The sequence below is a fragment of the Zophobas morio genome, unplaced genomic scaffold (genome assembly GCF_036711695.1).
Source record: "Zophobas morio isolate AGI-343-1 ecotype UQ-CSIRO unplaced genomic scaffold, CSIRO_AGI_Zmor_V1 ptg000004l, whole genome shotgun sequence".
In the NCBI taxonomy this organism is placed as follows: Eukaryota; Metazoa; Arthropoda; class Insecta; order Coleoptera; family Tenebrionidae; genus Zophobas; species Zophobas morio.
In genome coordinates this window covers 17,219,254-17,246,990 of record NW_026972109.1, presented here as the reverse complement: position 1 = coordinate 17,246,990, position 27,737 = coordinate 17,219,254, and the positions used below count along the sequence as shown (strand labels likewise).

The 27,737-nt window shown below is 32.6% G+C and overlaps 4 protein-coding genes and 1 pseudogene across 8 annotated transcripts; 4 read left to right on the top strand and 1 right to left on the bottom strand.

The window, feature by feature from the left end:
* Nucleotides 1-173: 173 nt before the first annotated feature.
* On the top strand, nt 174-21,928 carry LOC135143776 (aldo-keto reductase family 1 member A1-like). Of its 2 annotated transcripts, XM_064075717.1 has the most exons (6): nt 174-463; nt 20,685-20,780; nt 20,827-21,201; nt 21,256-21,503; nt 21,554-21,814; nt 21,863-21,928. In XM_064075717.1, the coding sequence occupies exons 2-6, from the start codon at nt 20,709-20,711 to the stop codon at nt 21,894-21,896; spliced, it is 990 nt and encodes a 329-aa protein (XP_063931787.1). In that variant the 5' UTR covers nt 174-463; nt 20,685-20,708; the 3' UTR covers nt 21,897-21,928. The 2 variants fall into 2 exon arrangements, with proteins under 2 accessions (XP_063931787.1, XP_063931786.1); XM_064075716.1 differs by lacking the exon at nt 174-463 and having other exon boundaries at nt 20,610-20,780.
* LOC135136205 (putative nuclease HARBI1) lies at nt 3,725-4,633 on the top strand. Its single transcript, XM_064065392.1, has one exon. It carries the CDS (start codon nt 3,725-3,727, stop codon nt 4,631-4,633), a length of 909 nt encoding a protein of 302 aa, XP_063921462.1.
* On the bottom strand, nt 8,361-9,924 carry LOC135143727 (1,5-anhydro-D-fructose reductase-like). Its single transcript, XM_064075646.1, has 5 exons — nt 9,517-9,924; nt 9,096-9,470; nt 8,795-9,042; nt 8,484-8,744; nt 8,361-8,427 (listed from the first exon to the last, which is right to left on the bottom strand). Exons 1-5 carry the CDS (start codon nt 9,586-9,588, stop codon nt 8,382-8,384), a joined length of 1,002 nt encoding a protein of 333 aa, XP_063931716.1. The 5' UTR covers nt 9,589-9,924; the 3' UTR covers nt 8,361-8,381.
* LOC135143735 (aldo-keto reductase family 1 member B1-like) lies at nt 18,451-20,091 on the top strand (annotated as a pseudogene).
* Nucleotides 21,929-23,785: 1,857 nt separating the features above from the next.
* Nucleotides 23,786-26,469, top strand: LOC135143754 (aldo-keto reductase family 1 member A1-like). 4 transcript variants are annotated; one of them, XM_064075685.1, is made up of 6 exons: nt 23,841-23,930; nt 25,081-25,182; nt 25,306-25,674; nt 25,737-25,984; nt 26,033-26,293; nt 26,346-26,469. In XM_064075685.1, exons 2-6 carry the CDS (start codon nt 25,111-25,113, stop codon nt 26,383-26,385), a joined length of 990 nt encoding a protein of 329 aa, XP_063931755.1. In that variant the 5' UTR covers nt 23,841-23,930; nt 25,081-25,110; the 3' UTR covers nt 26,386-26,469. The 4 variants fall into 4 exon arrangements, with proteins under 4 accessions (XP_063931781.1, XP_063931755.1, XP_063931773.1 ...); XM_064075703.1 differs by having other exon boundaries at nt 23,899-23,915; XM_064075696.1 differs by lacking the exon at nt 23,841-23,930 and adding an exon at nt 24,987-25,004.
* The last annotated feature ends 1,268 nt before the right edge of the window (nt 26,470-27,737 follow it).

Here is a 27,737-nt window from a genome sequence, read left to right as displayed (position 1 = left end):
TTTTCTATGTAAAATTAGAATTCACTTCATTTTTTCTAATAGTTCACCGGACGACAATAAAAGTTTGAATTTTTTTTTTTTTTGACGACATGGGTATATTATCTCTTTTAAGCGTTGTTCAGCACAAAATTACCTTTCCGACCATGTTGAGAAAATATATGTAACAAAAACACTTCTAATGTGTTATTATTGTCTTTAAATTGACTCATGTTAGCGTTGCATTGATTACAAACGACTTTTATTGATCTTGACTTTGCTCTGGTCAATTTGAAATAATTCTCAGACGATCCAACACAATTAGCATGTAAAGGACCTTGGCAGCCATCACAGTTAACGGTTGGTGATTTGCCAGCAGCACCACAGTGCAAACAATTCATTATTGTTGATGTGAGAAGTGAGGGATTTATGAGAGTGTGTACACGCATCGGCTTGCTGCTTGAACGAACTTCCTTAATATTTCAAGGTGATTTCATATAAATTAATTCATATTATTGAATAATCCTATAATATTGTTCAGAACACTCATTCGAGAAAAATTTGTCTCGTAAGACACAAGTGTACGATATTTAGTCATTTCACTTGAAGTACACCAGGTTCTTTTTAGTATTTCTTGTTTTTCACTAAACGATTAACGCTATCAGTGTCATCCTATCAGCTAAGGTTTCTCCTCTTGTGTTTACCATCCATAGTCAGTCCAGTGTCTGTTTGCATAAGTGAGTCACTCTGAACGACTGCTGGGTGTGAAGCCTTGTGTCCCTGTGTTCAATTTTTTTCTTTTTCTCTTATTCTCAACGAAATGAATAGTTGTTATGAATTGTGATACTATTGGTAACAAAAATAACCCCTGTAATATTCAATGTGATGGTTATCAAGGCCAGTTCCACTCTAGATGTGTTGGTCTATAGTGACAGCGATGTCATACTCATAACGACTAGAAGCAAATCTAAATCAATCAAAGTTTTATGTAACAGTTGCAACAATAACTTACTGCATTTAAATGACCTAAAGAAATTGATTTCTACACTAGAAACTAAATTTTCTGATTCAATAAATCAAATACAAAACGAATTTTTAGAGATCGTATCGAGTAGACGTGTCTTAAACATGGCTAAATGATTCTGTCTCTAATTCAGAAATAATATCCCCTCACTTATATAATGTGTATAGGTGTGATCGTAATTATAATCAGTTAAATACTTCAAGAAGTGGGGGTGTTCTTTTGGCATTAAAATGCTCTATCAATGTAGAAAATATTGATTTAACTAATCTACTTAATGAACTGATCAATTTTGAGATTGTAGAGTTTACTGCATGTTGTAATTTCCTAAAAGTTGTAGTTCGATACATTGCATTTTCGTCGATCCTGTGATTGATCAAATTGCCGAAAAGCATAAAAGAAACGTCTGCACAAGTTGCTTTGAGATTTCTTCTACAGATAGGTATTTCCGCAATTCCGAAAAGCATAACACCACAAAGAATAAAAGATAATAAATTTTGATTTTTGTTACTATCCGTCGGTATGAGTTCGCAGTAAAGAAATACGCAGTTGACTTAAATTAGCGTATATATTGAGACAGTAACAAAACAAGCGTTCTTTACAAGTTATTCCTACGAACTAAAGGCACATATGTCTCGAGTGGCCAGATTGCCCCTCGAGGGTTGAGGGCGGTACGACCCGAGGCGAAACCCGATATCGGTCGAGTCTGCATGAAACGAAACAATATTAACTTAGATGAAGATGATATGAAATCTTTATATGCTTTATAAAGAGGAGAAAAAGGTCGACTTCTTGACTTCAAAACATTTATGTTTGGGTAAGTACGTTTTTACAGTTCAGAAGAGAATGTAGCATATTTTTTTACAGCATTGAAAAACATCCAAATTATCCATTAAACTAACTTACAAAAACCGTATACTGTTCGTATTTCTTTGAATTTGAATTCAAAATAAATCTTAACATTGTCCAACTAGCGACGGCTTATTTGTGACTTTCTTTATCATTGTTTTACTCATCGAGTCATAACAAGAAACTTCTAGAAACTTGAAGAAGTTATAAAAGTATTAGATATCTATAAACGTCTCTCTTAAATATGAATTATATGTGTATACATTTAAACATTGAAAGCATATTGCTTCCAAAACGAAAAAAATTACAACAAGTAAGCTTTAAAGTCGACAATGTTATTTATTCAACTATTGTTCCTTTCCTTTCTTTATCGTCGTCTTTTACTTTTCCATTACTTACCGCTTATCGCTTATAGTTGCCGGCTATTTGTGGTTTCTATATTATTATCTTTTAATAATTTACTTTCTTGTCATGTCATCGTTCTCATCACACTTTATTTGTTCTATTCTATTTTTACTTTTTTATATCTTTTTTTAAAAAATCTTGTTCTATACTCATAAGTGATAAGTGGTAGATATTAAAATAAAACGTTGTTGCTTAACAGATATTGGTAAACGCTTTCATCGATAAGTGCAAAAAGAAAACTAATCTTTAATTACACAGCATATCTTTATCGGATTAAATCTCAAAAGAAAAATGAGACTCGAATGTTATATGAAATAATTATTTTTATTCTCTAATCAGTTATATTCAGAAACTATAAAATTTTCTAACGATTGCACGAATACGGCCAATCACTGTTTGCAATAGGTTTCTTCGTAATTTTCTTGTTAGCAGGAATCCACATGTTTTTAAATTGCGCAAGTGATAATGCTGTGCTGCCATCTTTTCTTAACAATCTTTTTACATTTACCCAATATCGCTCAATCGGACGAAGCTCAGGACAGTTTGGTAGATTATCTTCCTTTTCTAAAAACTGCACATTATTGGCATTCAGTTCCAGAGTGGTACCAACGTAGTGAGCCGAAGACAAATCTGGCCAAAGCAATGAAGGGATGATGTTATGATGTGAAAGAAACTGTTGGAAATGGTATCCATTCTTCTAGATACATAAATTGACACGTGTTTTCATGTTATCAAACACATTTTGTAATGTAGCAGGAGTAATACGAACACACTCTTCGGTAATTATGTCTTTCAGTTTTTCTATGGTGTGAATGGAAGTTTTAAAAATAGTGTTTTTAAGTAGATGACCGAACAAGAAGTAATCCAGAAGGGTTAAATCTGGTAACCTTGGGGAGTATTTAGGAACTGAATGTATTCAACTTATCACCCTACCATCCAAGAATTCACGTAAAAAATTCAAATTGCCTATTGTTGTAGATGGCATGGCAACGTCATATTGAAAAAATCCGTCTTGAACAAAAACAGTTAAGATATTGGGTGGTATTAATAAAAGTAAGTATTTACTGATACTGACAGTTTTTTAAGGAAATGCTTACATTTGTATTAATAAAACATAAGTAAAACTGATGCTGAAAAGTATATGCTTATATAAGAAAAGTATATGCTCATACTTTTTATCAAAATCAGTATTTACTTAAGACTGTATAAATAAAATCAAGCTGATACTTACAGAATTCAGTATCTACTTATAAATTTATAAGCATGCTATTTGATGTACTTACGACAGCAAAGACTTAAAAAAAATTGTGAGAAATGTGCTCGCAAATTTATAAACAACGTAGACAGAACCCTCCTGAACGGGATTTTATTCGATAATATCGTTTTACAAGTGAAAATGTGATGTGGATGGCAGAACATTTTCTTGGAACCAGCAATGAAACAAGAGGCGGCAGTCTGGACTCATTTACAAAAATGAAAATTTTTTTGCGGTATGCAGCCGATCCAGGTTTTCAGACTGGAGTCGCCGAAGATATAGGAGTTAGCCAGCCTGCAGTTTCCTATACTATAAAGTGTGTTACCCAAAAGATTATGAACAAAGCGCACATTTGGATTCGGTTTCCCCAGGTAAAATTATCTGAATTGCAGGACAATGAAGCCATACAAGAAGAAAAACAGCGATGGTTAAGAAGATATAATTTTCCCACAGCAATTGGAGCTATTGACTGTACATTAATCAGAATTAAAAAAATTCATGTAAATAGACATGGCAATGAATACATCTGCAGAAAACAGTTCCCTGCTCTTAATGTGCAAGCAACATGTAACGCGGAGGAATATTTTACAAGTGTCAGTGCTGAGTGGCCAGGATCGGTACATGACAGTCGCATCTGGAGGAACAGTTCTGTGTGCCGGGTCTTCAGAACTTTTAATAATGCTGTACTATTGGGAGACCAAGGATACGGTATAGAAAAATGTCTGATGATTCCTTACAGAAATCCAGCCACACCAAGGGAAGAGGCCTTTAATAATCTGTTAAAACGTGAGCGGGTTATAATAGAAAGATGTTTTGGGCAATTAAAGCAAAGATTTCCTACACTCCAGAATATCATACGATTGCGTCTACTTGCCATTCCATCATTTATTGCAGCCTGTTTCGTTCTCCACAACGTAGCTAAATATCTTAAAGATGAAGCTGTACTGGAAGAAGAAAATAATGATAATGATAATGACGATGATAACCTAGATGAAGAAGATAATAATGATCCAGCACAAGAAGTTCAACGACGTGAAGGTCAAAGAAAAAGAAATGAATTAACTGAAATAATGTTTCAAAATATTGAATTAACAAATGCAAATGAAACTAAAGATAATAAAAATTAATAACATTTTTTACAAAATTTCTTCACTAAACACATTAATTAAACTATTTTCTCTTAGTCTTGCTTTTTGAAGCCTAATAAGTTCTAAATGTTCTACTAATACGAGTCTTTGCAATTCTGAAGTTAAGTTCTTAGTTTCTTCCGTCTCATATTTGTCTAATATTTTTGTTTTTTTGGTTTTGGAGGTTTTGTTTCTTCTTCTGGTGGTGATTGTAACAGTTTAGTGCAACTGGCACCTATTTCAACTTTTCCTATAAGAAAAAAATACACATATAAATTTATTTACGTCAGAACAGGATAACACTCTACCAGGCACTTTTACCAATACGGGATTTGGTTCACCGGCGTTCATAGCCTCAAAAATAAATTTTTCAGCGGTGCTTAGCTTGCTTTTTTATTTCCTGTAACCGATTGGTCTGTTTTCTTTTTTACAATTGTCTTTAAATTATTGATTTGTTTCAATACTTTTTTGACATCAGTTTTCTTTCCAAAATTTGCTGCAAGAGATTCTCGGATAACAGATTATATTTCAGTTTCTATCTTTCACTTACCTTCTATTTCATTCTTTAATAACAGAAGCGCTTTTTCCTTCTTGTGTGTTACCGCTGGTGTTTTCGTCTTGTTTAAAATAATAGGATTGTTTTTAACAAATTTTGCCACAAAAACTAAATCATTGTTTTTGTGGCATTCATCTATTCGTTCCTCATCACTAAACTCGTCACTTGTCGACATTTTTGGTTTTTTAAGGTGCCCAGCGCAGTCAAACGAGAATATAATTTTTTGAAATACGATGACTTGGATATTTTATGTATTTTGTGGATAAGCATAAACTTATCAAAATAAGTATTTACTTATAAGTATTAGCATCTTTTTATTAATATGGAAATAAGTATTTACTTTTAGAACTTCCTGATGCTTATAACAAATGCTAATACTTACAAGTATTTACTTATAAGCATTTACTTATTTTTATTAATACTACCCATTATTTCGACATCTTTGTGCTGTTACAGTTTACTCAAAGAATTTGGATCGAATGATATGTCGGCTAGACATTACCAATTTCAAGAGGATGGAGTGGTGTTTCACGAAGGACATGTGGACTTTCAGCACTCCAACATCTCATATTTGTATATAACTTGCAAAACAAAATTTCATAATTGTGATTCAAATTGACACAAACTCAGTACCGTGGAGATGAAACCAAATTCATCAGAAAAGAATGTTAAATCCAACAAGTTATCATCACTAAGATGTTCAAGAAACCATCTGCAGTAGGCACTATGTCTATTAAAATCAGCCGGCAAAAGTTCGTGATAGGCATGAAGTTTGTATCGAAAAAGGTGGAGCTTTTTTTTCACAATTTTATGGCAGATACCCATGGAAAGTCCAACTTTGTACGACATCTGCCTCAATGAAATTGATGGATTATTTTTCCTTTTTATTTTGGTAACTCGATAAAAAACTTCAAAAATGGTGTCATGTCCATTTTCTATTCCAAAAACGTTATAACAACTGGTTATTAAATATACGTAAATTCCATTGATTTTTAGATTATGTTAATAATAAATCACACTAACTTACTGATCTTTTTCGAACAAACTTTAAATTCTAATTAGCAACCTGTATAATGCTTTTTTTGTTTTTACAGTGACAACATTACGAAAAAATTTAATCATAAAGAAAAGACACTGTTATCAAAATTAAAACACATCCTACATAATACGAATTTATTCTTCTTTATTCTTATTTAATTTTTATCATCACATATTTCTTAAAAACTTACTTAATAATTAATTATGATCCTCATGTTGTTATCTCATACACTTTTCGCATTCTGTTGCATTAGCTTTTTGATAATCTACTATTTGCAATGTCATTTTCCTCAAAATATTTTAAGTACATTATTTACTTTGTTCTATTTTTACACTTTTGTATCTTTTTTTAAAGCATTTTTTAATGCTGATAAAAGTGATGTGGATGACATTAAAACGTTCTTGTGCAATAAATACTAGAAAACGCAATTATCGACAAATGTGCAAAATGCATTTTAACACTGATAAAATTTGTTTGTGCACTATAAACCTACAATATTCAAGCACCTTTTCGGCATTAGTAACATTATCGATTATTGTGCTTACAAAATTTTTAAAGCTACTCGAGTTAACTTTTTTTAATATTTAGGTACATATGTATAAAACAGATTCTTCTTTCTCATTCAAAGTACAAATTATTTGTAAACTATGCGATCAAAACTGTTTCTAAATATCATAACGTCACCCAAAGCTGCTAATGCAAATTAGTGATAAACAAACACAGATAAATCATTTTTTCAACTGCACTTTAATTTCCGATTTAGAGTAATTTTTTTTCGATTATAAATTAAACTTGGCTTTATAAATGTTACAAATATTAAGTTTATTTGTTTTAACCTCAATATGTTCAGATTCGAAAATCAATATTCCACAATAATGTAAGTTTCATATATTTTGACGTGACAACGTCTTATAATTCGATTGAGCCGGCTGCACGCACGAAAAAACATGACTCATGCGGCGTTACCTCGCTCTGAGGCGTTCCATGTAAGGCTTGAAGTGCAAGCGAGAACGCGGAACGAGCGACAAAGAGGCACAATCGGCCTTCGCGTTCGGCAGCGTTCGCCATCCGTCTCTCTCCTTCTTCCGTATCTTTATAACAGCCACTATGTACATCCCATCATGGAAGTTGATACCGATATACCAATTCTACTTTGTGGCGACTTCAACACAAATGTGAAAAATGACGAAACATTCATCAAATTCATGAAAGACATGTTTAATGTCGATTGTGCATCAGACGTTAATAACTCAACAACACTAGGAGGCACCACCATCGATTTGACTTTTTCAAGACACATTAAACTCGAAACACTCCCTTTCATTTCCTACTTTTCCTATCATCGTCCTATTCTCAACAGAATAACACAGATTGTAAGAAATTAAATATTACACATGTTTAACAGTTGTAAAACAATTGCTCAACGCACATTTATACTTGTAAAAACTATTAAATTGTAAAAAAAATTGACATAATTGTATTTATGCGTATAAATAAATCTAACTTGATCAATTTCATTGTGATTTCTAATTACCTCCTTCTCTATATACATACAAATCTATTAAACAAATGAAATTAAAATTTTCTTTTGAAAAATGCTACCATTCCATCAGTATTTTCTTAAGACGTTGTCACGTTCAACTATCGTCAGTAGACCGACTTTACAGACAACCGATTTTTTTTTCTATAACATTGTGTTGCATCAGCTTTGATAATAATTTACTGCCTTTCAACCTAGTGTTAAATATTATTTCAGTTGATATTCATTTACATGCAGAAAGCTCCGCTTGGCAGAAATTTAACCCAAAATATAGAAATGAAATGCCAGAGATACCAAAATTAATTAAAATAATAATGTGCGTTTGTTGTGAATATTTAAATTTCGTTAATGTAAAACGTAAACGACAAAATTTAAGTTATTATAGTAGACGTATTTAGAACATGCTATTGATTATAAGTATTTACTTTTTTCAAATTCAACACCCTAATAGAAAATAGGTTGTCGGTTATTATATATAGGTACGTTATAATATTATTTGAGCTTTTAACTTTATAATTTGCCTCCATGTATGTTTATCATCAAACAAGTGACTGTATTTTGCTTGTGGAATAGGAAATTATTAAAAAAACACTGAAAGTTGAAGACACCTTTATTAATATTCATTTTGTTTCAACGGATAATCTGGATGTTTCTCCGCTCTGATAAAACAATAAACACATTTTAGAACTTCTTTAAAGCACATTTGAATACCTACCCTGGAATAGCTTTAAAATCTACGGTGCGCGCAGCTTCTCCCACTTCCAAATTATGCAAAGCCTTCATGTCGTTTCCATCTAAATTAAAATCAAAAATACTTATATTTTCTTCGATTCTTTTGGGCGTAACACTTTTGGGAATAGCAGCAACACCTATCTGCAAAAGAAATCTTAGAGCCACTTGCGCGGCAGTTTTTTTATGTTTTTGGGCAATTTTTCCTACTACTGGATTATTTAGTATATCCGGCAGTTGTTTAGATCTGTAGAAAACACTGTTACTATGTTAATACCTAAACAGTTAGCTACATACTTGATACCCATTTTTTCCAAAAATTTGTTCAAATTTGGGTTTGCCAAAGGACTGTAAGCGACAACTGTGATACCATTTTTCTTACAAAATTCACGCAAATTACGTTGCTGTAAATAAAGGTGCATTTCTACTTGGAGGGTAGCAGGTTTTATTCTCGCTGATTGCAGAACAGTTGTAATTTGAGAGATGTTGTAGTTCGATAGACCTATACTTTTGGCGCGACCTGCATCTACCTGTTCTTCCATTTTCTAAAATAGGAAAAAAATAAAATAAATATATTTGATCTTTTTTTTTATTGTACCTTCCAAATAGCAGCATGGTCTGTCTTCGGTTCGGTTACAGCTGCTCCATTTTCTATAAGAAACATGTGAGGGCCTCCTTCATGATACTTGTAGCCCACAGGAAAATGAATTAAGTACATGTCGACGTAATCTAGTTGTAGATTTTCTAAAGACTTCTTCATAAACATTTCTACTCGATCTACGTGAACTCCTACCATCGGCAACTTAGTGGTGATAAACAAGTCCTCTCGCTTGAGTTTGCCAGATGATATCCACTGGTTGATAACTTTACCAATAGGTTTTTCATTTTCGTAAACGAAAGCCGTGTCGATGTGACGATATCCCTGTTCTAAAGCTGCATTTATTGCTGCTTCAACTTCTTGCTCGTCTTTGGTCTAAGTGTAATAGTTAATTTTGGAACTAAAAAATATTGTGACTTACTTCGAAAGTTCCGTATCCAAGGGCCGGCATTTTTTGACCAGTTGGAAGAGTGAAAGAAATTTTTGAAGCCATTTTATAAATATTCTAAAGAAAACGACGCAAGGGAGGAGCGGTGATACTGAATTTGTTAATGAATGATTTTCGAAAACGACAGCTTTTATATAAGTGTATGTAATCACATTTTTTTCGAGAATTAATCTGACAGGAATGTGCTGCGTAACTACAGATGATTTCATTTGTTGCACTAGTCGGTAATAGTTATTTAACCAACTAAGTAGTTATGTAATGACAGCGATTAACGATCGAGTCATTGTAATTTCACGAGCGACCGAAAGGAGCGAGTGGAATTAAACACTGCCGAGATCGTTAGTCGCCATCACACTACGTGTTAGTTACAATATTTTTTCGATGATGGAAGTTTTTAAAATTTAGAAATTTTTTTTAAAAAATCAATTATGCAACCAAATATACACCTTTTGTAATTTTCATTCAAACATTTTCTCATGGCAGTCATAATGTGAGAGAGTATAATCAAAAGATTCAGAACTTCTATAACTTTTATTTTGAAACAAATACAACTTTTTATCGTAGGAGTATAACTTATTAATAAACAATAATCGAACGAATACCCGTAGAAAATCTGGCCAGTATCGAAGCCTTTGAAAATGATAAAAAGTGAAAAAAAAATCGGAACAGGATAATACCCATTGAAAAAGGAAGAAAATATAACTAAAATAAAAGGAAAAATAATTTCCGGGCGATCTGAGGTCGGAAAGTTGAAGAGGGTGAGCTTTTAAAGGTAGAAAACGGTTTATCACGATTTCCGGCAAAACTACAAGTCCTATCGAAAAAACTTACTTAGCAAAGTTGTAGGTAATAAAGAAATCTACAACTTTTGTGTTTACACTTTTTTTACATAACTCAAAATTTACCCAAAAAATGCAAATAACCAAGTTTTTGTTTTCTTTTTCACAAAATTTGGTGAAAACTTACCTACTTATGTGCAAAACTCACTGTAATTTTTTTTAGCCATTTGTTTCATAGATTTGCAATTTTTACTTCCCGAGCGTAAGCAAAGGAAGTATTGTAATCGAGTCCGTCGGCCGACTCTCTACTTTTACGTTTTCTCGATCTTTCATGACTCCTAGAAGACGAAGAAATAGGTCTCCCATTTCCGTCTGTCTGTCCGTCCGTCTGTCCGTCTGTCCGTCTGTCTGCCGTCCCGGATTTTTATTAGACAGATAATCTCCGAAAGTACTGGACCGATTGTTGTGAAATTTTGTACTTCTATTAGGAATATCATGTAGATGGTAAAACGCTAACCAAAATTTGTCTAATCATCCCCACCACTAATGCGATGATGTCACTTCAAAATTGTACATAGTAAATGGGTCTTAAATTGTATAAAATAACATAGTCCTACACATGTAGTTTACGACTCCGAATTCAGTTTTTACCCGAAACGTCCAGATTTTTGGAAAAAAAATCAAAATTATAAAACAACATTTTGCAATTTAATTTTGAATCTGCCAACCCGAATGTTTTGAAATGTTGCAGATGTTTTAAGGCTCTAAAGAGGATCATAAATCTTTAGTCAAAATATATTTGGTTATCCCCTCCAAAAACTTGGTGACGTCAGCTCAAAAGTTTACCGAATAAATCCTATCTAAAATGTACAAAATATGATGCGTCTGTACTTGTAATATATCACTCCATTCATATTTTTTGGATTTGCATATACCGGGTGGCTCAAAAAAATTAATGAATGCGCAAAATTTATTTTATTGATTTACTCAGGAATTACAAAACCGAATGCTTTAAAATCTTGAAGATGTTTTAAAATTATCATAAGCATGGTAAATTTTTGATCAAAATGTATTTGGTCGTCCCCCCTAAAAAGTTTATGACGTCACCACAAAATTTTGCTGAATAAATCCTATCTAAAATGTACAAAATATGGTGAGTCTCTTCTTGTGATTTATCATTCCATTCAAATTTTTTCGATTTGCATATACAGGGTGACTGAAAAAAATTAATGAATGCGTCAATTTATTTTATTGATTTAATCAGGAATTACAGAACCGAATGCTTTGAAATCTTGGAGATATTGTAAAGTTATTATAAGCATGGTAAGCTTTTGTTCAAAATGTATTTGTTCATGCCTCCTAAAAAAATTGATGACGTCACCCTTAAATTTTGCTGAATAAATCCTATCTAAAATGCAAAAAATATGATAAGTTTGTACTTGTGATTTATCATTCCAAACGTCAGCGCAAATTGCTTTGAGGTTTCTTCTGCAGATAGGTGTTTCCGCAATTCCGAAAAGCGTCACACCAAAAAGAATAGAAGAGAATATAAATGTTTTTGATTTTTGCTTAGATGAAGATGATATGAAATCTCTATATGCATTAGAAAGAGGAGAGGAAAGTCGAGTTCTTGATTTTAAAACATTTATATTTGGGTAAGTACGTTTCTAAGATTCAGAAAAAAATTTAACATGTATATTTACAGCATTGACAAACATCCAGACTATCGATTAAAATTACTTACAAAAATCGTATACATATTGTTGTTCATATTTCTTTGAATTTGAATTCAAAATAAATCTTAACATTGTCCAACTAATTACGGTTTATTTTGCCTGTGTGAAGAACATGTTTTTATTAGATATCTAAGTATAAAGGCCTTCCTTCAATATGAATTACTACATACGTATATGGGTGTCCATTTAAACGTTGAAAAGATATTGCTTCCGAAAATGAAAAAAATTACAACAAGTAACCTTTAAAGTTGACAACGTTATTTATCCAACCATTGTTGTTTTTCATCCTCATGTTACTGTTCCATTACTTAGCGCTTATCAGTTCCCGACTATTTGTGGTTTTTATATTGTTTTCTTTATCATTTTTGGCTGTAAATATTCTGCTACATTATCTTTTAATAATTTGCTTTCTTGTCATGTCATCGTCCTCAACATATTTTATTTGTTCTATTTTTACTTTTTTATGTCTTTTTTTAAAAATATTTTTCTATACTCATTCATTAGTGATATGTGATAGTAGAATATAAAGTTGTTGTGTAGCAGATATTAGAAAACGCTTTTATTGATTAGTACAAAAAGTGAAATAATCTTTAATTACATAGCATATTTTTATCGGATTAAATCTCAGAAAAATTATTCACGTAAGGTAAACGTACCAGTGGCTTATGCTCTAAGACTATGTTGGGCATTATTTAACCATTTAAAAACTAAATTTCCTGTTGAATCATTGTTTAATTAACTCATGTTATCCTCTATAATGTTTTATATAATAACAAAAAAATTTATTTATTAGTTGCATTTTGTACCGACGCCTGACAAAGGGGTACCAGTAGCTGACAATAAGTTCAACACGCTTTTTTTTCAAAAAAACTTTATTAAAATAAAAATAATTTCTATTAGAAAACAAAGAACACAAACATCAAAAACAAAATATGTTAAAATAAATATCAAAAAGTTGAGAAAACAAAAAAATTTAATAAAATACAAAATGACTTAACAAAAAATAAAATATTTAATGAAGAAACCAGTTCAGGAACTTTGAAAATACCACGACTGTTTATCCGTTGGGGCGGATTAATTATTTGCATCATATCAGTATCTTTATTATACCACAGTTTATCAGGAGTTTGTGGCCATCTCCAGTTACCAAATTTTGATTTTGTCATAACGTTGACGTAGACGTTTACTTTAGTTACAGCTTCAATAATAACAGGGTAATATTATTCTTCGTAAAGGATTATCACGTAAGAATTGATTTCCAGATTTTGTTTGTCAAAAGGTTGAGGAGGCGAAGGTTGAAGTGGTAATTCAGAAGTTGATTCCTCACCATTCTGATGTATTGGGGATTGTTTCCTCCGTTTGACAGTCTTTTTAGTGGCAGACTGTTTCGTTTTTTTTATTCTCTTCCCGTCTTCTTTTCCTTTCCTCTTTTGCTTTCTCCTTTTCCAAATTTTCATTCTCTTTTTTGGAATAATAGTAATATTCTTTTCGCAAATTTGAAGTTGCTACGCAAAGAACGATTTCTTTTCTACCTTTTTTCTTATTAGGTGTAACTTTATCAAGCCAAAATAAGACTCTTCTAAAGGGAGATGAAACATCAAATGGAATTTTGTTCTCAAGATTTTTGTCAGGGCTGTCTTGAGAATGATTAGTATTATTTTCCTCACTGTCTACCTTACTATTACTGGCTTCTGAAATATGCTCTTCAGTCTGCCTTGAGCCATTATTGCTTTGCTTTAACGAAGAGTCGTCATCGTTCTGTGTAAGTTTCTCTTTATTGACTGTCACCGAATTATTTTGACGTTAAAAACCTCAGAATTATCTACATCAATGGAGATTGAGCCATTGTTGTCATCTAATAGTTCGCAGTTGTCTAAGACCATTTCTTCTTCTTCATCAGAACGCTGAAATTTGTTCCAGAGATAAAATAACGAAGTATCTTTGATATCCCTTGACCACTCTCCTTGGCAGGATTTGAAAGCCTGCAACTTGTCGTTATCAATAATATTCTCCAACATCTGCAAGATTTCTTGGTCGTTTTTTTTAATCTTTTGGTGCCAAGCTTTCTTTAGGATGTATTTATCTATCAAAAGCGTCAGCATGAAATGGAAACAAACCACATTTTCGGAAACCATTAATAAACATTTGTTTGTGACAAGTGGTTCTAATCACATCATTTAAAACAGGCCCAAAATTTTCTCGTTTGAGTTTGCATCCATTATTTGTCATTTTCCATTTCAACACTCCTTTTTCCATCCGTTTTTAAGGGAAGAAAGATAGCCACGTCCATTGGTTGGCACAAATGGATGGAATTGGGAAAGAGCGAAATCAAAATGATTTTATATTCCGTGCAAAACTGACTAACGCCATTGTTAGGTGTGAAGTATGTCCATCAACGAACAAGACTACACAAATATTGATCTCATTGTCTATTAACCACGGATAAAATATGTTTGCCACATATTCAAAAAAGGTTTGAGAAGTCATCCATCCGCTTTCGATTTTTCCAATGCCCCAACCATAAGGCATCTGATTAACTATAGCAGGAGGAATTCTTTCATAGAAGAAAACAATCATGAGAGGTGTTTCCATTCCAGCAGCATTTCCACTCAGTAGAGCGGTTAAACATTCTTTGTCATTTTTTTTTTAATTGTTAGTAAAGGAATGGACAATTTTTTGACCTCTTTTTACAATAACTTTACTTCCCTTTGGGCATAAAAAGAGAGCAGTTTCATCCAAGTTAAACACTCGCCGTGTATTTGCAAACACCTCGTCCATACACCCTTCTCTTTCCATATGTGATTGTACCTCCGCGTACCAGCTTCTCAGACTTTGTTCAGTTAATGAAGCTCTTCTGCTACTTAAATTTTGTGAAACTCATTCACAAAGTTGAGGATGTCTTCTTAAGAAGGCATCATACCAATGTCATCCACGCCTATTATTGGTAAAGGGATTGGGGCGCTTTACAGATGTTAATAGCATCTGTACACTATTCAATAAATTTTCTTAATGGACAGGAAAACCTTGTTGTGATGAATGAAGCATCCATTTTTCTAAATCCAGCTCTTCATCTTCCATTAAAATTGTGCTCGGACCCATCTTCCGTTGCGCGGGATATTTCCCCGTATGTTTATAATATAATAACGTGGTTCTTGCACCTTGTAAGCTTTAGCTGCCGTAGATATTGAAGGGCCAGTTTTTACAGCTTGTAATGCTCTGGCCATATCTTCTTCAGTGTATTTTAATATTTTTGAAGTCGCCATTCTTGATGAAAGAAAAACGGGACTAACAGAAATTGTTAATGCATACGACAATAATAACGAACGTTCAAATAAAAACGACGTCAAGCTGGCTTTGTAAATGTGAATTTAGGGCTTAGTGAATGATTCGTTCACATTTCCAAAGCTAACTTGACGTCATTTTTATATGAACGCTCGTTATTCATAAAAATGACTGTCACCTACTGATTTGTACATCAGGATTAAATAGAAGTATGTCTTAATTAATCTAATTATTGATTAATAATAACTAGATATTATAATAATAATAATATTTGATTATTAATGTAAAAGTTGTGACCGTCAAAATCTCATGTTCACGTAGCTGATACAAGTAAGTACCAGTACCTGATCCAGATCATAAACTTAATTATTTCTGTAATTTCAAAGATAAATAGAGACCATCAGCTACTGGTACGTTGATTTTACAACACGAAAAGAAGCTATTTCCGCAATTGTGACTACTGAAACTTAATATATTTAATATACTTATAACGAAATAACTAAATTTGTCATAATGTACCAATACCTGACAACTTCGTGTCAGCTATTGGACAAATGTCGAAAAAAAATGTACCATTACCTGACGTACAAAAATAAATATTATAAACACCAGTAGGAAGCTGAATTACGGTAGAAATAATATTTTTAAAGTATTTACGTATTATCGAATAATACGCAACTGAAAATAATTCTGCTGTGGGGGACTCATTTTTTTTCGTTACGCCACTGTGTTTTTCTCAATATTTATTGTTAACCGAGTCTTTTTTACGTCTGAAATCTTCAAGTATTGAGCTCTCCAAACTTTCTGATTATTTGGAACACTGCTAATTTTAAATATTTAGTTATTTTAGTCATTTAACCAATTCCCACAGCTGCAGTTTTTCGGAGCATCACCTTTACCAAAATAGTTTTCTCGTCTCAGTGTCGATTCGCTTCATTTTAAAAAGAAATAACGTTTATTTGAAAACAAAAATGGCATTTAACAGATATAATTTTAAGCTTTCATTGAGGTATATCAAGTAGAATAGTTTACGTTGAAAATTGGCGTTACTTTCAGCGTGTCCGTTTAATAAAATGAATACTCCTTAATACTGATGGTGGTGGGTCATATGAATCGAGTAGATGCGTTCATGAAAAAATTCGTGGAAAACCTAGAACTAGATTACGTGGATTTATAGTTGACTTATTTCCCAGTTGGTTGCAAATTTAAGGAAAGTAACGTGATAACAAAAGTGAGGTTGTGACTGAAGAAAAAACCGATCATGCAGCTCTTTGGTAGGTGTTCCCAATACTTACTTTTTCGACATAGAGAATTTTTTTATAAATTCAGTAAATGGAAGAGCAATTACAAATTTTGGTCTGTCAAGTATATAACATCGCGCATATTTTGGCAGTACTAAAGACCGCAAAATAAAAACCTCTGAATTTACAAAAATGGAAATGTTTGTGCATCTTCAACCGTCTGTCTAAGAATGGCATAACTATCGTTGCATACTGTCCTGTCGCAAATCAAACGTTTGCGCAAACGACGGGGAAAAGAGTAATTATTATCATTTTTTTGTAGTTCTAAATATTTACCTAATATTTTTGCCAATCCTGTGATTGCCAAAATTTCTAAAACGCATAAGAAAACGCCAGCACAAAGCGCTTTAACGTTTCTTCTAAAAAAAGGGGTTTCCCTGATTCCGAAAAGCGTCACACAAACAAAAATAAAAGAAAATATAACTGTTTTTGATTTTGAGTTAGACAAAGGCGATATGAAATCTTTAAATGTTTAGAAAAAGGAGATAAATGTCGATTATCTGATGTTGGATTGCTAATGTCTGTATTTTGGCTACTTATTCACAAATTTTTATACACGTTTTTACAGCATTCAAAAACATCCACATTGACCATTTAAATAATGTATAGTGTTTATTTAAATTTAAAATAAATATTAAATTCAATTAAAAACGATTTATTCCTGACTTTCGTTATAGCAATCTTTTGCTCGTCGAATTGAAATAAGTTTTTATATGATGATATTTGTCACTATAGAACAATGTTTTTAAAAATTCAGAAAACAAAATACTTAAAATACTCCGAGGACGATAACATGCCAAGAGAATAGATTATTATTATTACTATTATCTAAACGTTAAGTATACGAGTATAACCCTTATCGAATTAGGATTCTCGTCTAATCCAAAAATCAATGATATGTTCACAGACCTTTAATAGTAATACGATAATAATAGTATTTTAGTAATACGATTTTTAGGAAACTGCATCATAAATAAAATATCTGACTACCTACTACTCTATTCCCCTTTTTCCTAGAGCTTATTCGAATCCTGGATGTGCAATAGGACAGTATGCAACGATCGTGGCTCCATACTTATAACAGAAATCAACAAGTTCTTTTTGTTGTAGATACACATGCATTTCTATTTGTAAATTCGCGTCCCATTCCAACTTGTTCTTCCATTTTCTAAAACTGGAAAAATAACTGTCTTCGTTGAAAAAGTAAATATTTGGACTACCCTCCACAAAGCTGCATGATCTGTTTTTCCCTCAGTTACAACCTCGGCTATGTGGTCAACGTACGGCCTCACATTACCTTCCACATATTTGCAACCAACCGGGAACTGAATCAAGTATAAATCCACGTAATCCAGTTGTAGATTTTCCAAGGACTTTTTCATGAACGCATCTAGTCGATTCGGATGCACTTCCACCAGTGGTAGCTTTGTGGTAATAAACAAATTTTTTCGTTTGAGTTTTTCAGACGATAATTATTGGTTCAAGACTCTGCCAATACCCTGCTCGTTTTCGTAGGCCCATGCTGTGTCTATGTGACGGTATCCCAATTTTAGTGCTATATTAACAGCGCTCTCAACCTCAACATGTCTTGCCTAAATATAATTATAAAAGTTTCCACTTTAAAATAAGATTTTTCTTACTCGAGCCGTTCCCAAACCAAAAATCGGCATTTTTGCCCGCTTGGAAGCGTCAAAAAGATTTTTGATGTCATAGTTTTAAGCACCTCAGACACTGTATATTTGCACTTAAAAGTTGTAGTTATGTTTAAAAATGCTATTAATGAGTATGCAGCTTAGTGGTGAAGGTTAGATAAACTTTTATCTGATATAGCATTAGCCCTATTAAACGAACTGTCGGTGAGATTAGATTACTGTGTCATATTGATTTTTTGTCTTGAAAATAAACCTGTATTAGCAGCTCCAGCATTAAACAACGTGTAACTAACTGCACTGTTATGCACATATGAACAGCAGAACGTGTGCATGACAGTGCAGATAATGTATATTGCAAAATAATGTAATCTTACCGATAGTTTTAAAAAAGAACCACTGCTCTATGAAGATAACAGTTTATCTAACTTTCACCAACTACTTAAGCTGCATACGTATAAATATCACTTTTAAACACAACTACAACTTTTAAATGTAAATACCTACGCAGTGTTTGAATACTTACAAATATGACATCAAAAATGTTTTTGACACTTCCAAGCGGGCAAAAAATGCCGATTCTTGGTTTGGGAACGGCGCAAGTAAGAAAAATCTAACATAGTACTTGATATTTTTATTACCAAGTATATTTAGGCAAAAGATGACGTTGAGATTGAGAAGGCCGTTAACACGGCACTAGAACTGGGATACCGTCACATAGACACAGCATGGGCCTATGAAAATGAACAAGCTATTGGCAGAGTCTTGAAACAATGGCTATCATCTGGAAAACTCAAACGGGAAGATTTGTTTATTACTACAAAACTACCACTGGTGGCGGTTCATCCGGATAGAGTAGATGCGTTCATGAAAAAGTCTATAGAAAATCTACAACTGGATTACGTGGATTTATACTTGATTCATTTCCCAGTTGGCTGCAAATATAAGGAAGGTAATGTAAGGGCGTATGTTGACGACAAAGGTGAAGTTGTAACTGAGGGCAAAACCGATCATGCAGCTCTTTGGAAGGTACACAAAATACTTACTTTTTCGATACAGAGAATAATTTTTATAATTTCAGAAAATGGAAGAACAGGTAGAAGCAGGACGTGCTAAAAACATTGGTCTGTCCAATTATAACATCGCACAAATTTCGACGGTGCTGAAGATGGCAAAAATAAAACCCGCGAATTTACAAATTTAAATGCATGTGTATTTACAGCAAAAAGAACTTGTGGATTTTTGTCATAAGAACGGAATCACGGTCGTTGCATATTCTCCTATCGCACATCCAGGATTTGAACGAGTTTTAGAACAACGGGGAATAGAGTAGGTTGTCAAATATTTTAGTGCATGTTGTAATTTCCTAAAAGTTGTAGTTCTAAACAATTGCCTAATATTTTCGTCGATCCTGTGATTGCCAAAATTGCTGAAAAGCATAAGAAAACATCAGCACAAATTGCTTTGAAGTTTCTTCTACAGATAGGTGTTTCCGCAGTTCCGAAGAGCGTCACACCAAAAAGAATAGAAGAGAATATAAATCTTTTTGATTTTGGCTTAGATGAAGATGATATGAAATCTTTATATGCTTTAGAAAGAGGAGAGGAAGGTCGAGTACTCGATTTTAAAACATTGATGCTTGGGTAAATATGTTTTTACAGTTCAGAAAAAAAATTAACATGTATTTTTATAGTATTGGCAAACATCCAGACTATCCATTAAAATAACTTACAAATGTCGTATATTGTGTTAGTATTTCTTTAAATTTGTATTCAAAATAAATCTTAACATTGTCCAACTAGTGACGGCTTATTTGTTATTTATAAACGTCTGTCTTAAATATTAATTTTATGTGTATACATTTAAACATTGAAAGCATATTGCTTCCAAAATGAAAACAATTACAGCAAGTAAACTTTAAAGTCGACAATGTTATTTATTCAACCATTGTTGCTTTTCATTCTTTATCGTCATCTTACTTTTCCACTACTTACCGCTTATCGCTTTTTAGTTGCCGACTATTTGTGGTTTCTATATTGTTTTCTTTATCATTTTTGGCTGTAAGATTATTATCTTTTAATAATTTATTTTCTTGTCATGTCATCGTCCTCAACATATTTTATTTGTTCTATTTTTACCTTTTTATATCTTTTTTAAAAACATTGTTCTAGACTCATAAGTGATAAGTGATAGTCATTAAAATAAAACGTTGTTGTGTAACAGATATTAGAAAACGCTTTTATCGATTAGTGTAAAAAGTGAAATAATCTTTAATTACACAGCATATTTTTATCCGATTAAATCTCAAAAGAAAAATATTCAAGTATATATAAAAGATGCCATTTTAGAAAATCCGTCATCTACAAGCGAAGTAACATAGCTCCTTTCTTCTAGAATTTTTGTTAGAATTAGCACCAAATGGCCTCAAAAATTTCCTTGACTCTTCCAAGTGGTCAAAAAATGCCAGCCCTTGGAATCGGGACTTTCGAAGTAAGTAAAAATTCTTTTTAGTTCCAAAAATAACTATTACACTCAGACCAAAAACGACGAAGAAGTTGAAGCAGCAATAAATGTAGCTTTAGAACTGGGATATCGTCACATCGACACGGCTTTCGTTTACCAAAATGAACGACCTATTGGTAAAGTTATCAACCAGTGGATATCATCTGGCAAGCTCAAGCGACAGGACTTGTTTATCACCACCAAGTTACCGCTGATAGGAGTTCATCCAGATCGAGTAGAAATGTTTATGAAGAAATCTTTAGAAAACCTACAACTCGATTACGTCGACTTGTACTTAATTCATTTTCCTGTGGGCTACAAATATCAGGAAGGGGGCAGTCACATGTTTAGTGTAGAAAATGGAGTAGCTTTAACAGAACCTAAGACAGACCATGCGGCTATTTGGAAGGTACAGTTAAAAAAAAAGTAGAAAAAATATATTTAGCGAAGTTTGCTATTTTAGAAAATGGAAGAACAGGTAGATGCAGGTCGCGCCAAAAGTATAGGTCTATCGAACTACAATATCTCCCAAATTACAACTGTTCTGAAATCAGCGAGAATAAGACCCGCTAACCTCCAAGTAGAAATACACGTTTATTTACAGCAACGTAATTTGCTTGAATTTTGTAAGAAAAATGGTATCACCGTTGTCGCTTACAGTCCTTTGGCAAATCCAGGTTTCAACAAATTTTTGGAAAAAATGGGTAGCAAGTATGTAGCTAACTGTTTACATATTAGGATAGTAACAGTATTTTCTACAGAACTAGACAACTACCTGATATACTTAGTGATCCAGTAATAGCAAAAATTGCCCAAAAACATAAAAAAACCGTCGCACAAGTGGCTTTAAGATTTCTTTTGCAAATAGGTGTTGCTGCAATTCCCAAAAGTGTTACACCCAAAAGGATTGAAGAAAATATAAGTATTTTTGATTTTAACTTAGATGAAAAAGATATGAAGGCGTTGTATGATTTGGAAGTAGGAGAACCTGCGCGTATCGCAGATTTTAAAGTTATTCCAGGGTAGGTAAAAACTGTGTTTTAAAAAAATTCTAAAATATTTTTTTTCAGAGTGGAGAAACATCCAGATTATCCGATGAAATAAAATAGGAGTCAATAAAAGTGTTTTTAATTTTCAGTGTTTAATTTCTTAATCCCGAAACAAAATACAGTTAATAGGTAAATTATAAAGGCAGAAGTTAAATTATCCCAGACATTTTAAAGACAGTCTATTTTGTATTGCCATGTTTTTAAAGTTGATGAAAAAGTAGAAAAAAAAACAAATACCAACATCCTAAATACGTTTAAAATAATCAAATAAATTTTGGAATTTTATACTAAGAAATCTAAACATCCAACAAATACGTTGAATTAATCGTTGGTATTTCATCCTAACATTTTTTGTCAAATTTCTTCTAAACAGAGCTTACTGTAAGTAAGTGAATATCAAACGTGTTATAATATTTTTGATTAGGATATTTTTGGAAGAGTTCGTTAAAACCGTTGAAAGTAATGTTATAATATTTTTCATTAGGATATTTCTGGAAGAGTTCGTTAAAACTGTTGAAAGCAATGAAATCATTACAAACGAACTTTTCTACAATTAGTGCATAATCATGACCAGAGCGAATTGGGAAACGACGGTTCTACAAAGGATTTGACAATATCGGTTACGACTTAGTTTAAATGAGATTGGTTGTAGGATCAACTGTCGAATGAATATTTTGAATATGATTGGGACTTTGTATGATTGAGAGGGAGAATGCCAGTCTTTATAATTCTAAGTTAGTTTAAGAAAAGGCAGTACTTCGATAAGAGTCATGAGAGGTGACTAGTTCTTCAGAAGTGCTCAGTGGAGCAAGTTAATGTAAAAGTGAGTACTTCGAGAGTAAAGAGTCATGAGAGGTGACTAGTTTGCAGAAGTGCTCATTAGAGCAAGTTAATGTACCTACGATATAGTGAAATAAAGGAACATAATTCAGAGCAATTAGTGTTATTTCGAAAAGCTCTAGTTATCTCATGAGGAGGTAATTGGACACAAGAAAAAGTTAGAGTTGGTGATTTTAGTGCTTTTATAGCAATTTCTCAAAAAGCGGGAAATTGTTATAACAAACATAACAGAGATTTTTGTTTTTCTTGAAGTTAAATTACTCATACATTATATATTGTTACGAAATAAACCCATAACCTCTCCGGTGCGACACTTATGAGTTTTTCTATTATGTGTGTCGATGAACGGTGACTCATTGGCGGCCGAGCGGCGGGCGCATAAAGACAATCTGGAGCCGGTTACCGGAAGTCTCGAAGCGGCGTGCAGGGAAGTCTCGAAGCGGAGTCGCGATGGATGTTCGTGAAAGATCTCGATCGGAGAAGTATGGGTTTAAATAGAGGCGACCGTCGGGAATGGATTCTAGTGAAGATTCTAATGAAGCTAGTGAAGTCAGCCAAGAACGTCCAGTGAAATTCGTCGGAATCATTTCTGTACATAATCGTTGCAATAGTTAGTAGTGTAATTCCTGTGTTTTACAACGTTCATCAATTCATGTCATGTGCAAAGGTGTAGATAATGTATATGATAATATATTTTGTTAAGGTCACTTATAAGTTTGTTGTATTTTGATTTTTTTAGTGTTAATTTTCTTTATTTAACTTTATTTTGTTAAGCACACTATTAATTGTTATTAATATTGTCCTATAAGTGGTAAATTTTATTGGACAATAAAGAACAAATTATTATTATTATTAAAGAAATAAATTGTTGAGTTTTACCTACGGCCGATCCGATTCGCCCGTCAATCGTAACAATATAATGTATTCAAATATAAGCAATATATACTTGTTGGGTCAGAGCTTATCTTGGCATCACAAATCTGTTGCCCAATAAGTATTAATCCATATACTCTGATAATGATATAACATATAACACAAATATAAATAAAACTACTCTGTTTATCCTCTTGGTTTTTATCCAACCTTCAATATAATCATCTACACTTCCAAATCAATAACACGTCTATCTTCTCAATAGCTATTTTTTGTGCTGTAATTGAGTCTAATAAATCTTAACATGATTGCAAAACCTATTTTAACGCTTCCCAGTGGTCAAAAAATGCCAGGAATTGGAGTAGGTACCTTTGATGTAAGTACAATATAATCACATACGCCTGCATGTGCTTCATCGGCTATATAAGTATATTTCAAAAATTTGTTTGTTGTCAAGAAATCCGAAAACAGGGTACTTACCATAGGTACTTACGACGAAAATGTTTCAAAGACCGCACCTAACTGTGCGTAATATGTATGATAGGGTCATAGTTATTTCATTGTTTACTATTCTATAAAATCTCTATAATGGTAAAAGATACCTAATTGTTAAACATGCAGTTTTGTATACTGACTACTGATTCCAATTTTTTAGCTTCTTTATTTAGTAGTAATAGATTATTGCAACTTTCTCAAAAGTCTCAAAAAGAGATGCTAAAAATGTGTTTAGTCACCAAAGCACAGAAAATGTTTTAATAAAATGTTATTTTATAGTTAAAAGCAAATAAAACGTATTAATACTTATTAATATTCAATTCTGAAGAATGATGTGTTCCCGATTTTGAAGTAAAATAAAAATTCAGGTAGATAAATAAGAAACTACGATTTTGTTTAATTATCGCGTTTTCTATTAGATATTTCATGTAAATGGAATGATGTATAGAACTCATTCTTCTTTATTTCTAAATTTCAATAACACATATAAGTTCATAAATAATAAAAAAATATTGAAGTGTTCCCTTTTAGCTCACATTTTCTATTCATACAAAAACGACGTTTGTAACAAAAATAATTCACCTTACCGTGTCGTTTTTGCCAAAAGACAAAGTAATCCTATTTTGTGCCATATTGTTTGTGAGTTCCCACTAATTTGAAAAAAGCAGTATTAACTACTGAACATTTTTTTGTCATTTTTAACCATACCAAAAATTAACACTTTATTAGGGTAGCATGATTTTTCATATTTTTATTCAGCTTCAATTCACTTGATTATGTTGTATCGCACTAGAAATTTCACATTGATAATAAATCAGTTATAGCTGGAGCATGGGAGGATCTCCAATAGAACTATTGCACAATAATTAGCAATATACGTATAGCCGATGAGTAAAAATAAAAAAAAAATCCAGTACCACTCGACTTTTATCTGACCTTCACCAAACATGAAAAGGTATATCTGTTTACCTATATATATTTGGCAATTTATATAATTTGTTCATATTCACAAACTGCATTTGTACTTGCAGCGATAGTTCCCGTCGTAATTAAATTTTGACATGGCAGCAAAAATCAATTTAACGCTTCCAAGTGGTCAAAAAATGCCAGGACTTGGACTAGGAACATTTGATGTAAGTACAACGTAATCACCTACTCCTATATTCTCAACAGCACAAATTTTGTTTTTGTAAAAAATTCTGTGTCCCTCAAATATTTAATACGTCCCTACATCTATATACAGAAAATATCTTTAGACAAACGAAGAAACGGGAGCAGCTGTCAACGCAGCCCTGGAACTTGGTTATCGTCACATAGACACTGCTTTCGTCTACGACAGCGAGAACGATATTGGACGAGTACTAAAGGAATGGATATCTTCCGGCAAGCTCAAAAGAGAAGATTTATTCATTACTACAAAACTGCCAATGGTTGGAGTCCATCCAGATCGCGTAGAGATATTTATCAAAAAATCCCTAAAAAGTCTACAGCTGGATTATGTAGATTTATATTTGATCCATTTCCCTGTTGGTTGTAAAGTTAAAGAAGGAACTGGACAGCCTTACCTTGACGAAAATGGTGAAACCGCTGTTGAACCAAAAACAGATCATGTGGCGCTTTGGAAGGTACACAATAACACAATTAATTTTTATAAAAAATCGAACTTACAATTTTGATTACATTTCAGAAAATGGAAGAGCAAGTTGATGCGGGACGCACCAAAAATATAGGTTTGTCAAATTACAACATATCCCAAATCACTACAGTTCTCAAATCCGCAAGAATCAAACCAGCCTGTTTACAAATAGAACTTCACGTATACCTACAACAATCCGAACTCGTAGAATTTTGCAAAAAGAACGGAATTGCAGTTGTTGCTTTTAGTCCTTTGGTTAGCCCAAGTTTCAACGATTTTTTAACGCGAATAGGACAGAAGTAAGTTTTTATATTATCTGATCTGGTGTATCATTGTTTCCATTCTAGGCCCAAAGAACTGCCCAACCTCTTGGGCGACCCAGAAGTGGCCAAAATTGCACAAAAACATTCAAAGTCTCCGGCACAAATCGTTTTGAGGTTTCTTGTACAAATAGGTGTAGCACCAATACCAAAAAGTGTAATACGGCAGCAACTTGAAGACAATATCAACATTTTTAATTTTAATTTGGACGAGACAGATATGAAGATTTTGCGTGGACTAAATAAAGGGGAAGCGGGACGGATAGCTACATTTGATTTATTTAAAGGGTAAGTGAAAAAGTTGATTTTATAATTGATTTGTTGCATTGTTTCTTTGTAGAGTTGACAAACACCCAGACTTTCCGTTTCCAAAAGCGTGAGATTGCTAGGTACAGCAAATAGTTACTTAGTATGTTGTGTATTAGTCACACTGCTGATATTCAATACATATATATTTTTGGTAATATCGTTGTTTAAATGTATATCCTACACCTCTGATGCACAATCTCCTAACACTAAATCAGTATCTATAAAATTAGGTGGAATAACTTACATAGGCCGTTAATCTGTTCAAAAAACAATCAAGAATCAACTTAATCTTACGCTTCCTCACTGATGAAAAGCAATTCATCATTGTACAATCATACAACAAACAAAATTATAGAATATGGTCAGCTCATTCTTCCTAGACGCCTTGGTACTTTCTTGGACTAGAGCTTTCACTAATTAATTAGCAATGGATTTTTCAACATGATTCTGCGTCGATGCTTGAAACTAAATTAGCACAACAATGGTGTCGGAACCATCTTTATGATTTTAGAATGACCACCTTTCTCTCCCGACTTTAACCCAATGGATTAGGGTGTGTGGACTATTTTAAGGCAAAGAGCTTACTCAAAGAGTTACACAATTCTGAAGTAGCTGAAAAAATCTTCGTTCAGGAAATGGACCAAAATTTCTAATGAAAAACATTATTTTATAACAGTAAATTTTCATCTGCAACTTAGTCTTAAGTCTAAGCGAGCAATTTTTGAATAATATCAATATCAAAAGGTGTTTAATTCATAGTTGTTCATAGTATCAACCAAAACTGCAACTCCAAGGTATTTCTAATCCCTGTACATATACAATATCAACATAATGAAATCATAGCTCAGCAAAAATTACATAGTTAAAAATTGATATATCCTTTTAAGGTTACCTCATATTGTATCTATTAATTGCTTAATAAGAATAAGAAGATTTATAAAATAAGGACTGTTTGTGTAGTTTTTCTTTGTAATGAAAGTGATACAACAAAATTACGACATCATATATCTGAATTTTTTTCGTGCACAGTGTATGCCCTAAAGGTTATAATAACATTCAACAAAAATAATTCCTCTTAAAAAAATAATTTATCAAAACTTTATTTTATCATTTTTATCCATCTCAAAAAACAAACATCATTTCAGTAGTTAACAGTATTTTTTATAATGTTATTCAGATTCAGTTCACCTAAATGTGTGTAGTACATTCGAATAATTCCATTATGATTATGAGTCAGTTATAGCTGCAGCATAAAAGAATCTCCACTCTGCACTTAACACAAAGAGAACTATTACATAATATTTAGCAATACATACACATCTCTATAGTTGATAAGCCAGACATAAACAGACCTGCAGTACTTAACCCACTCGACTTTTATCTGACCTTCACCCTGGCATGGAAAACTACAGTATATCGGACT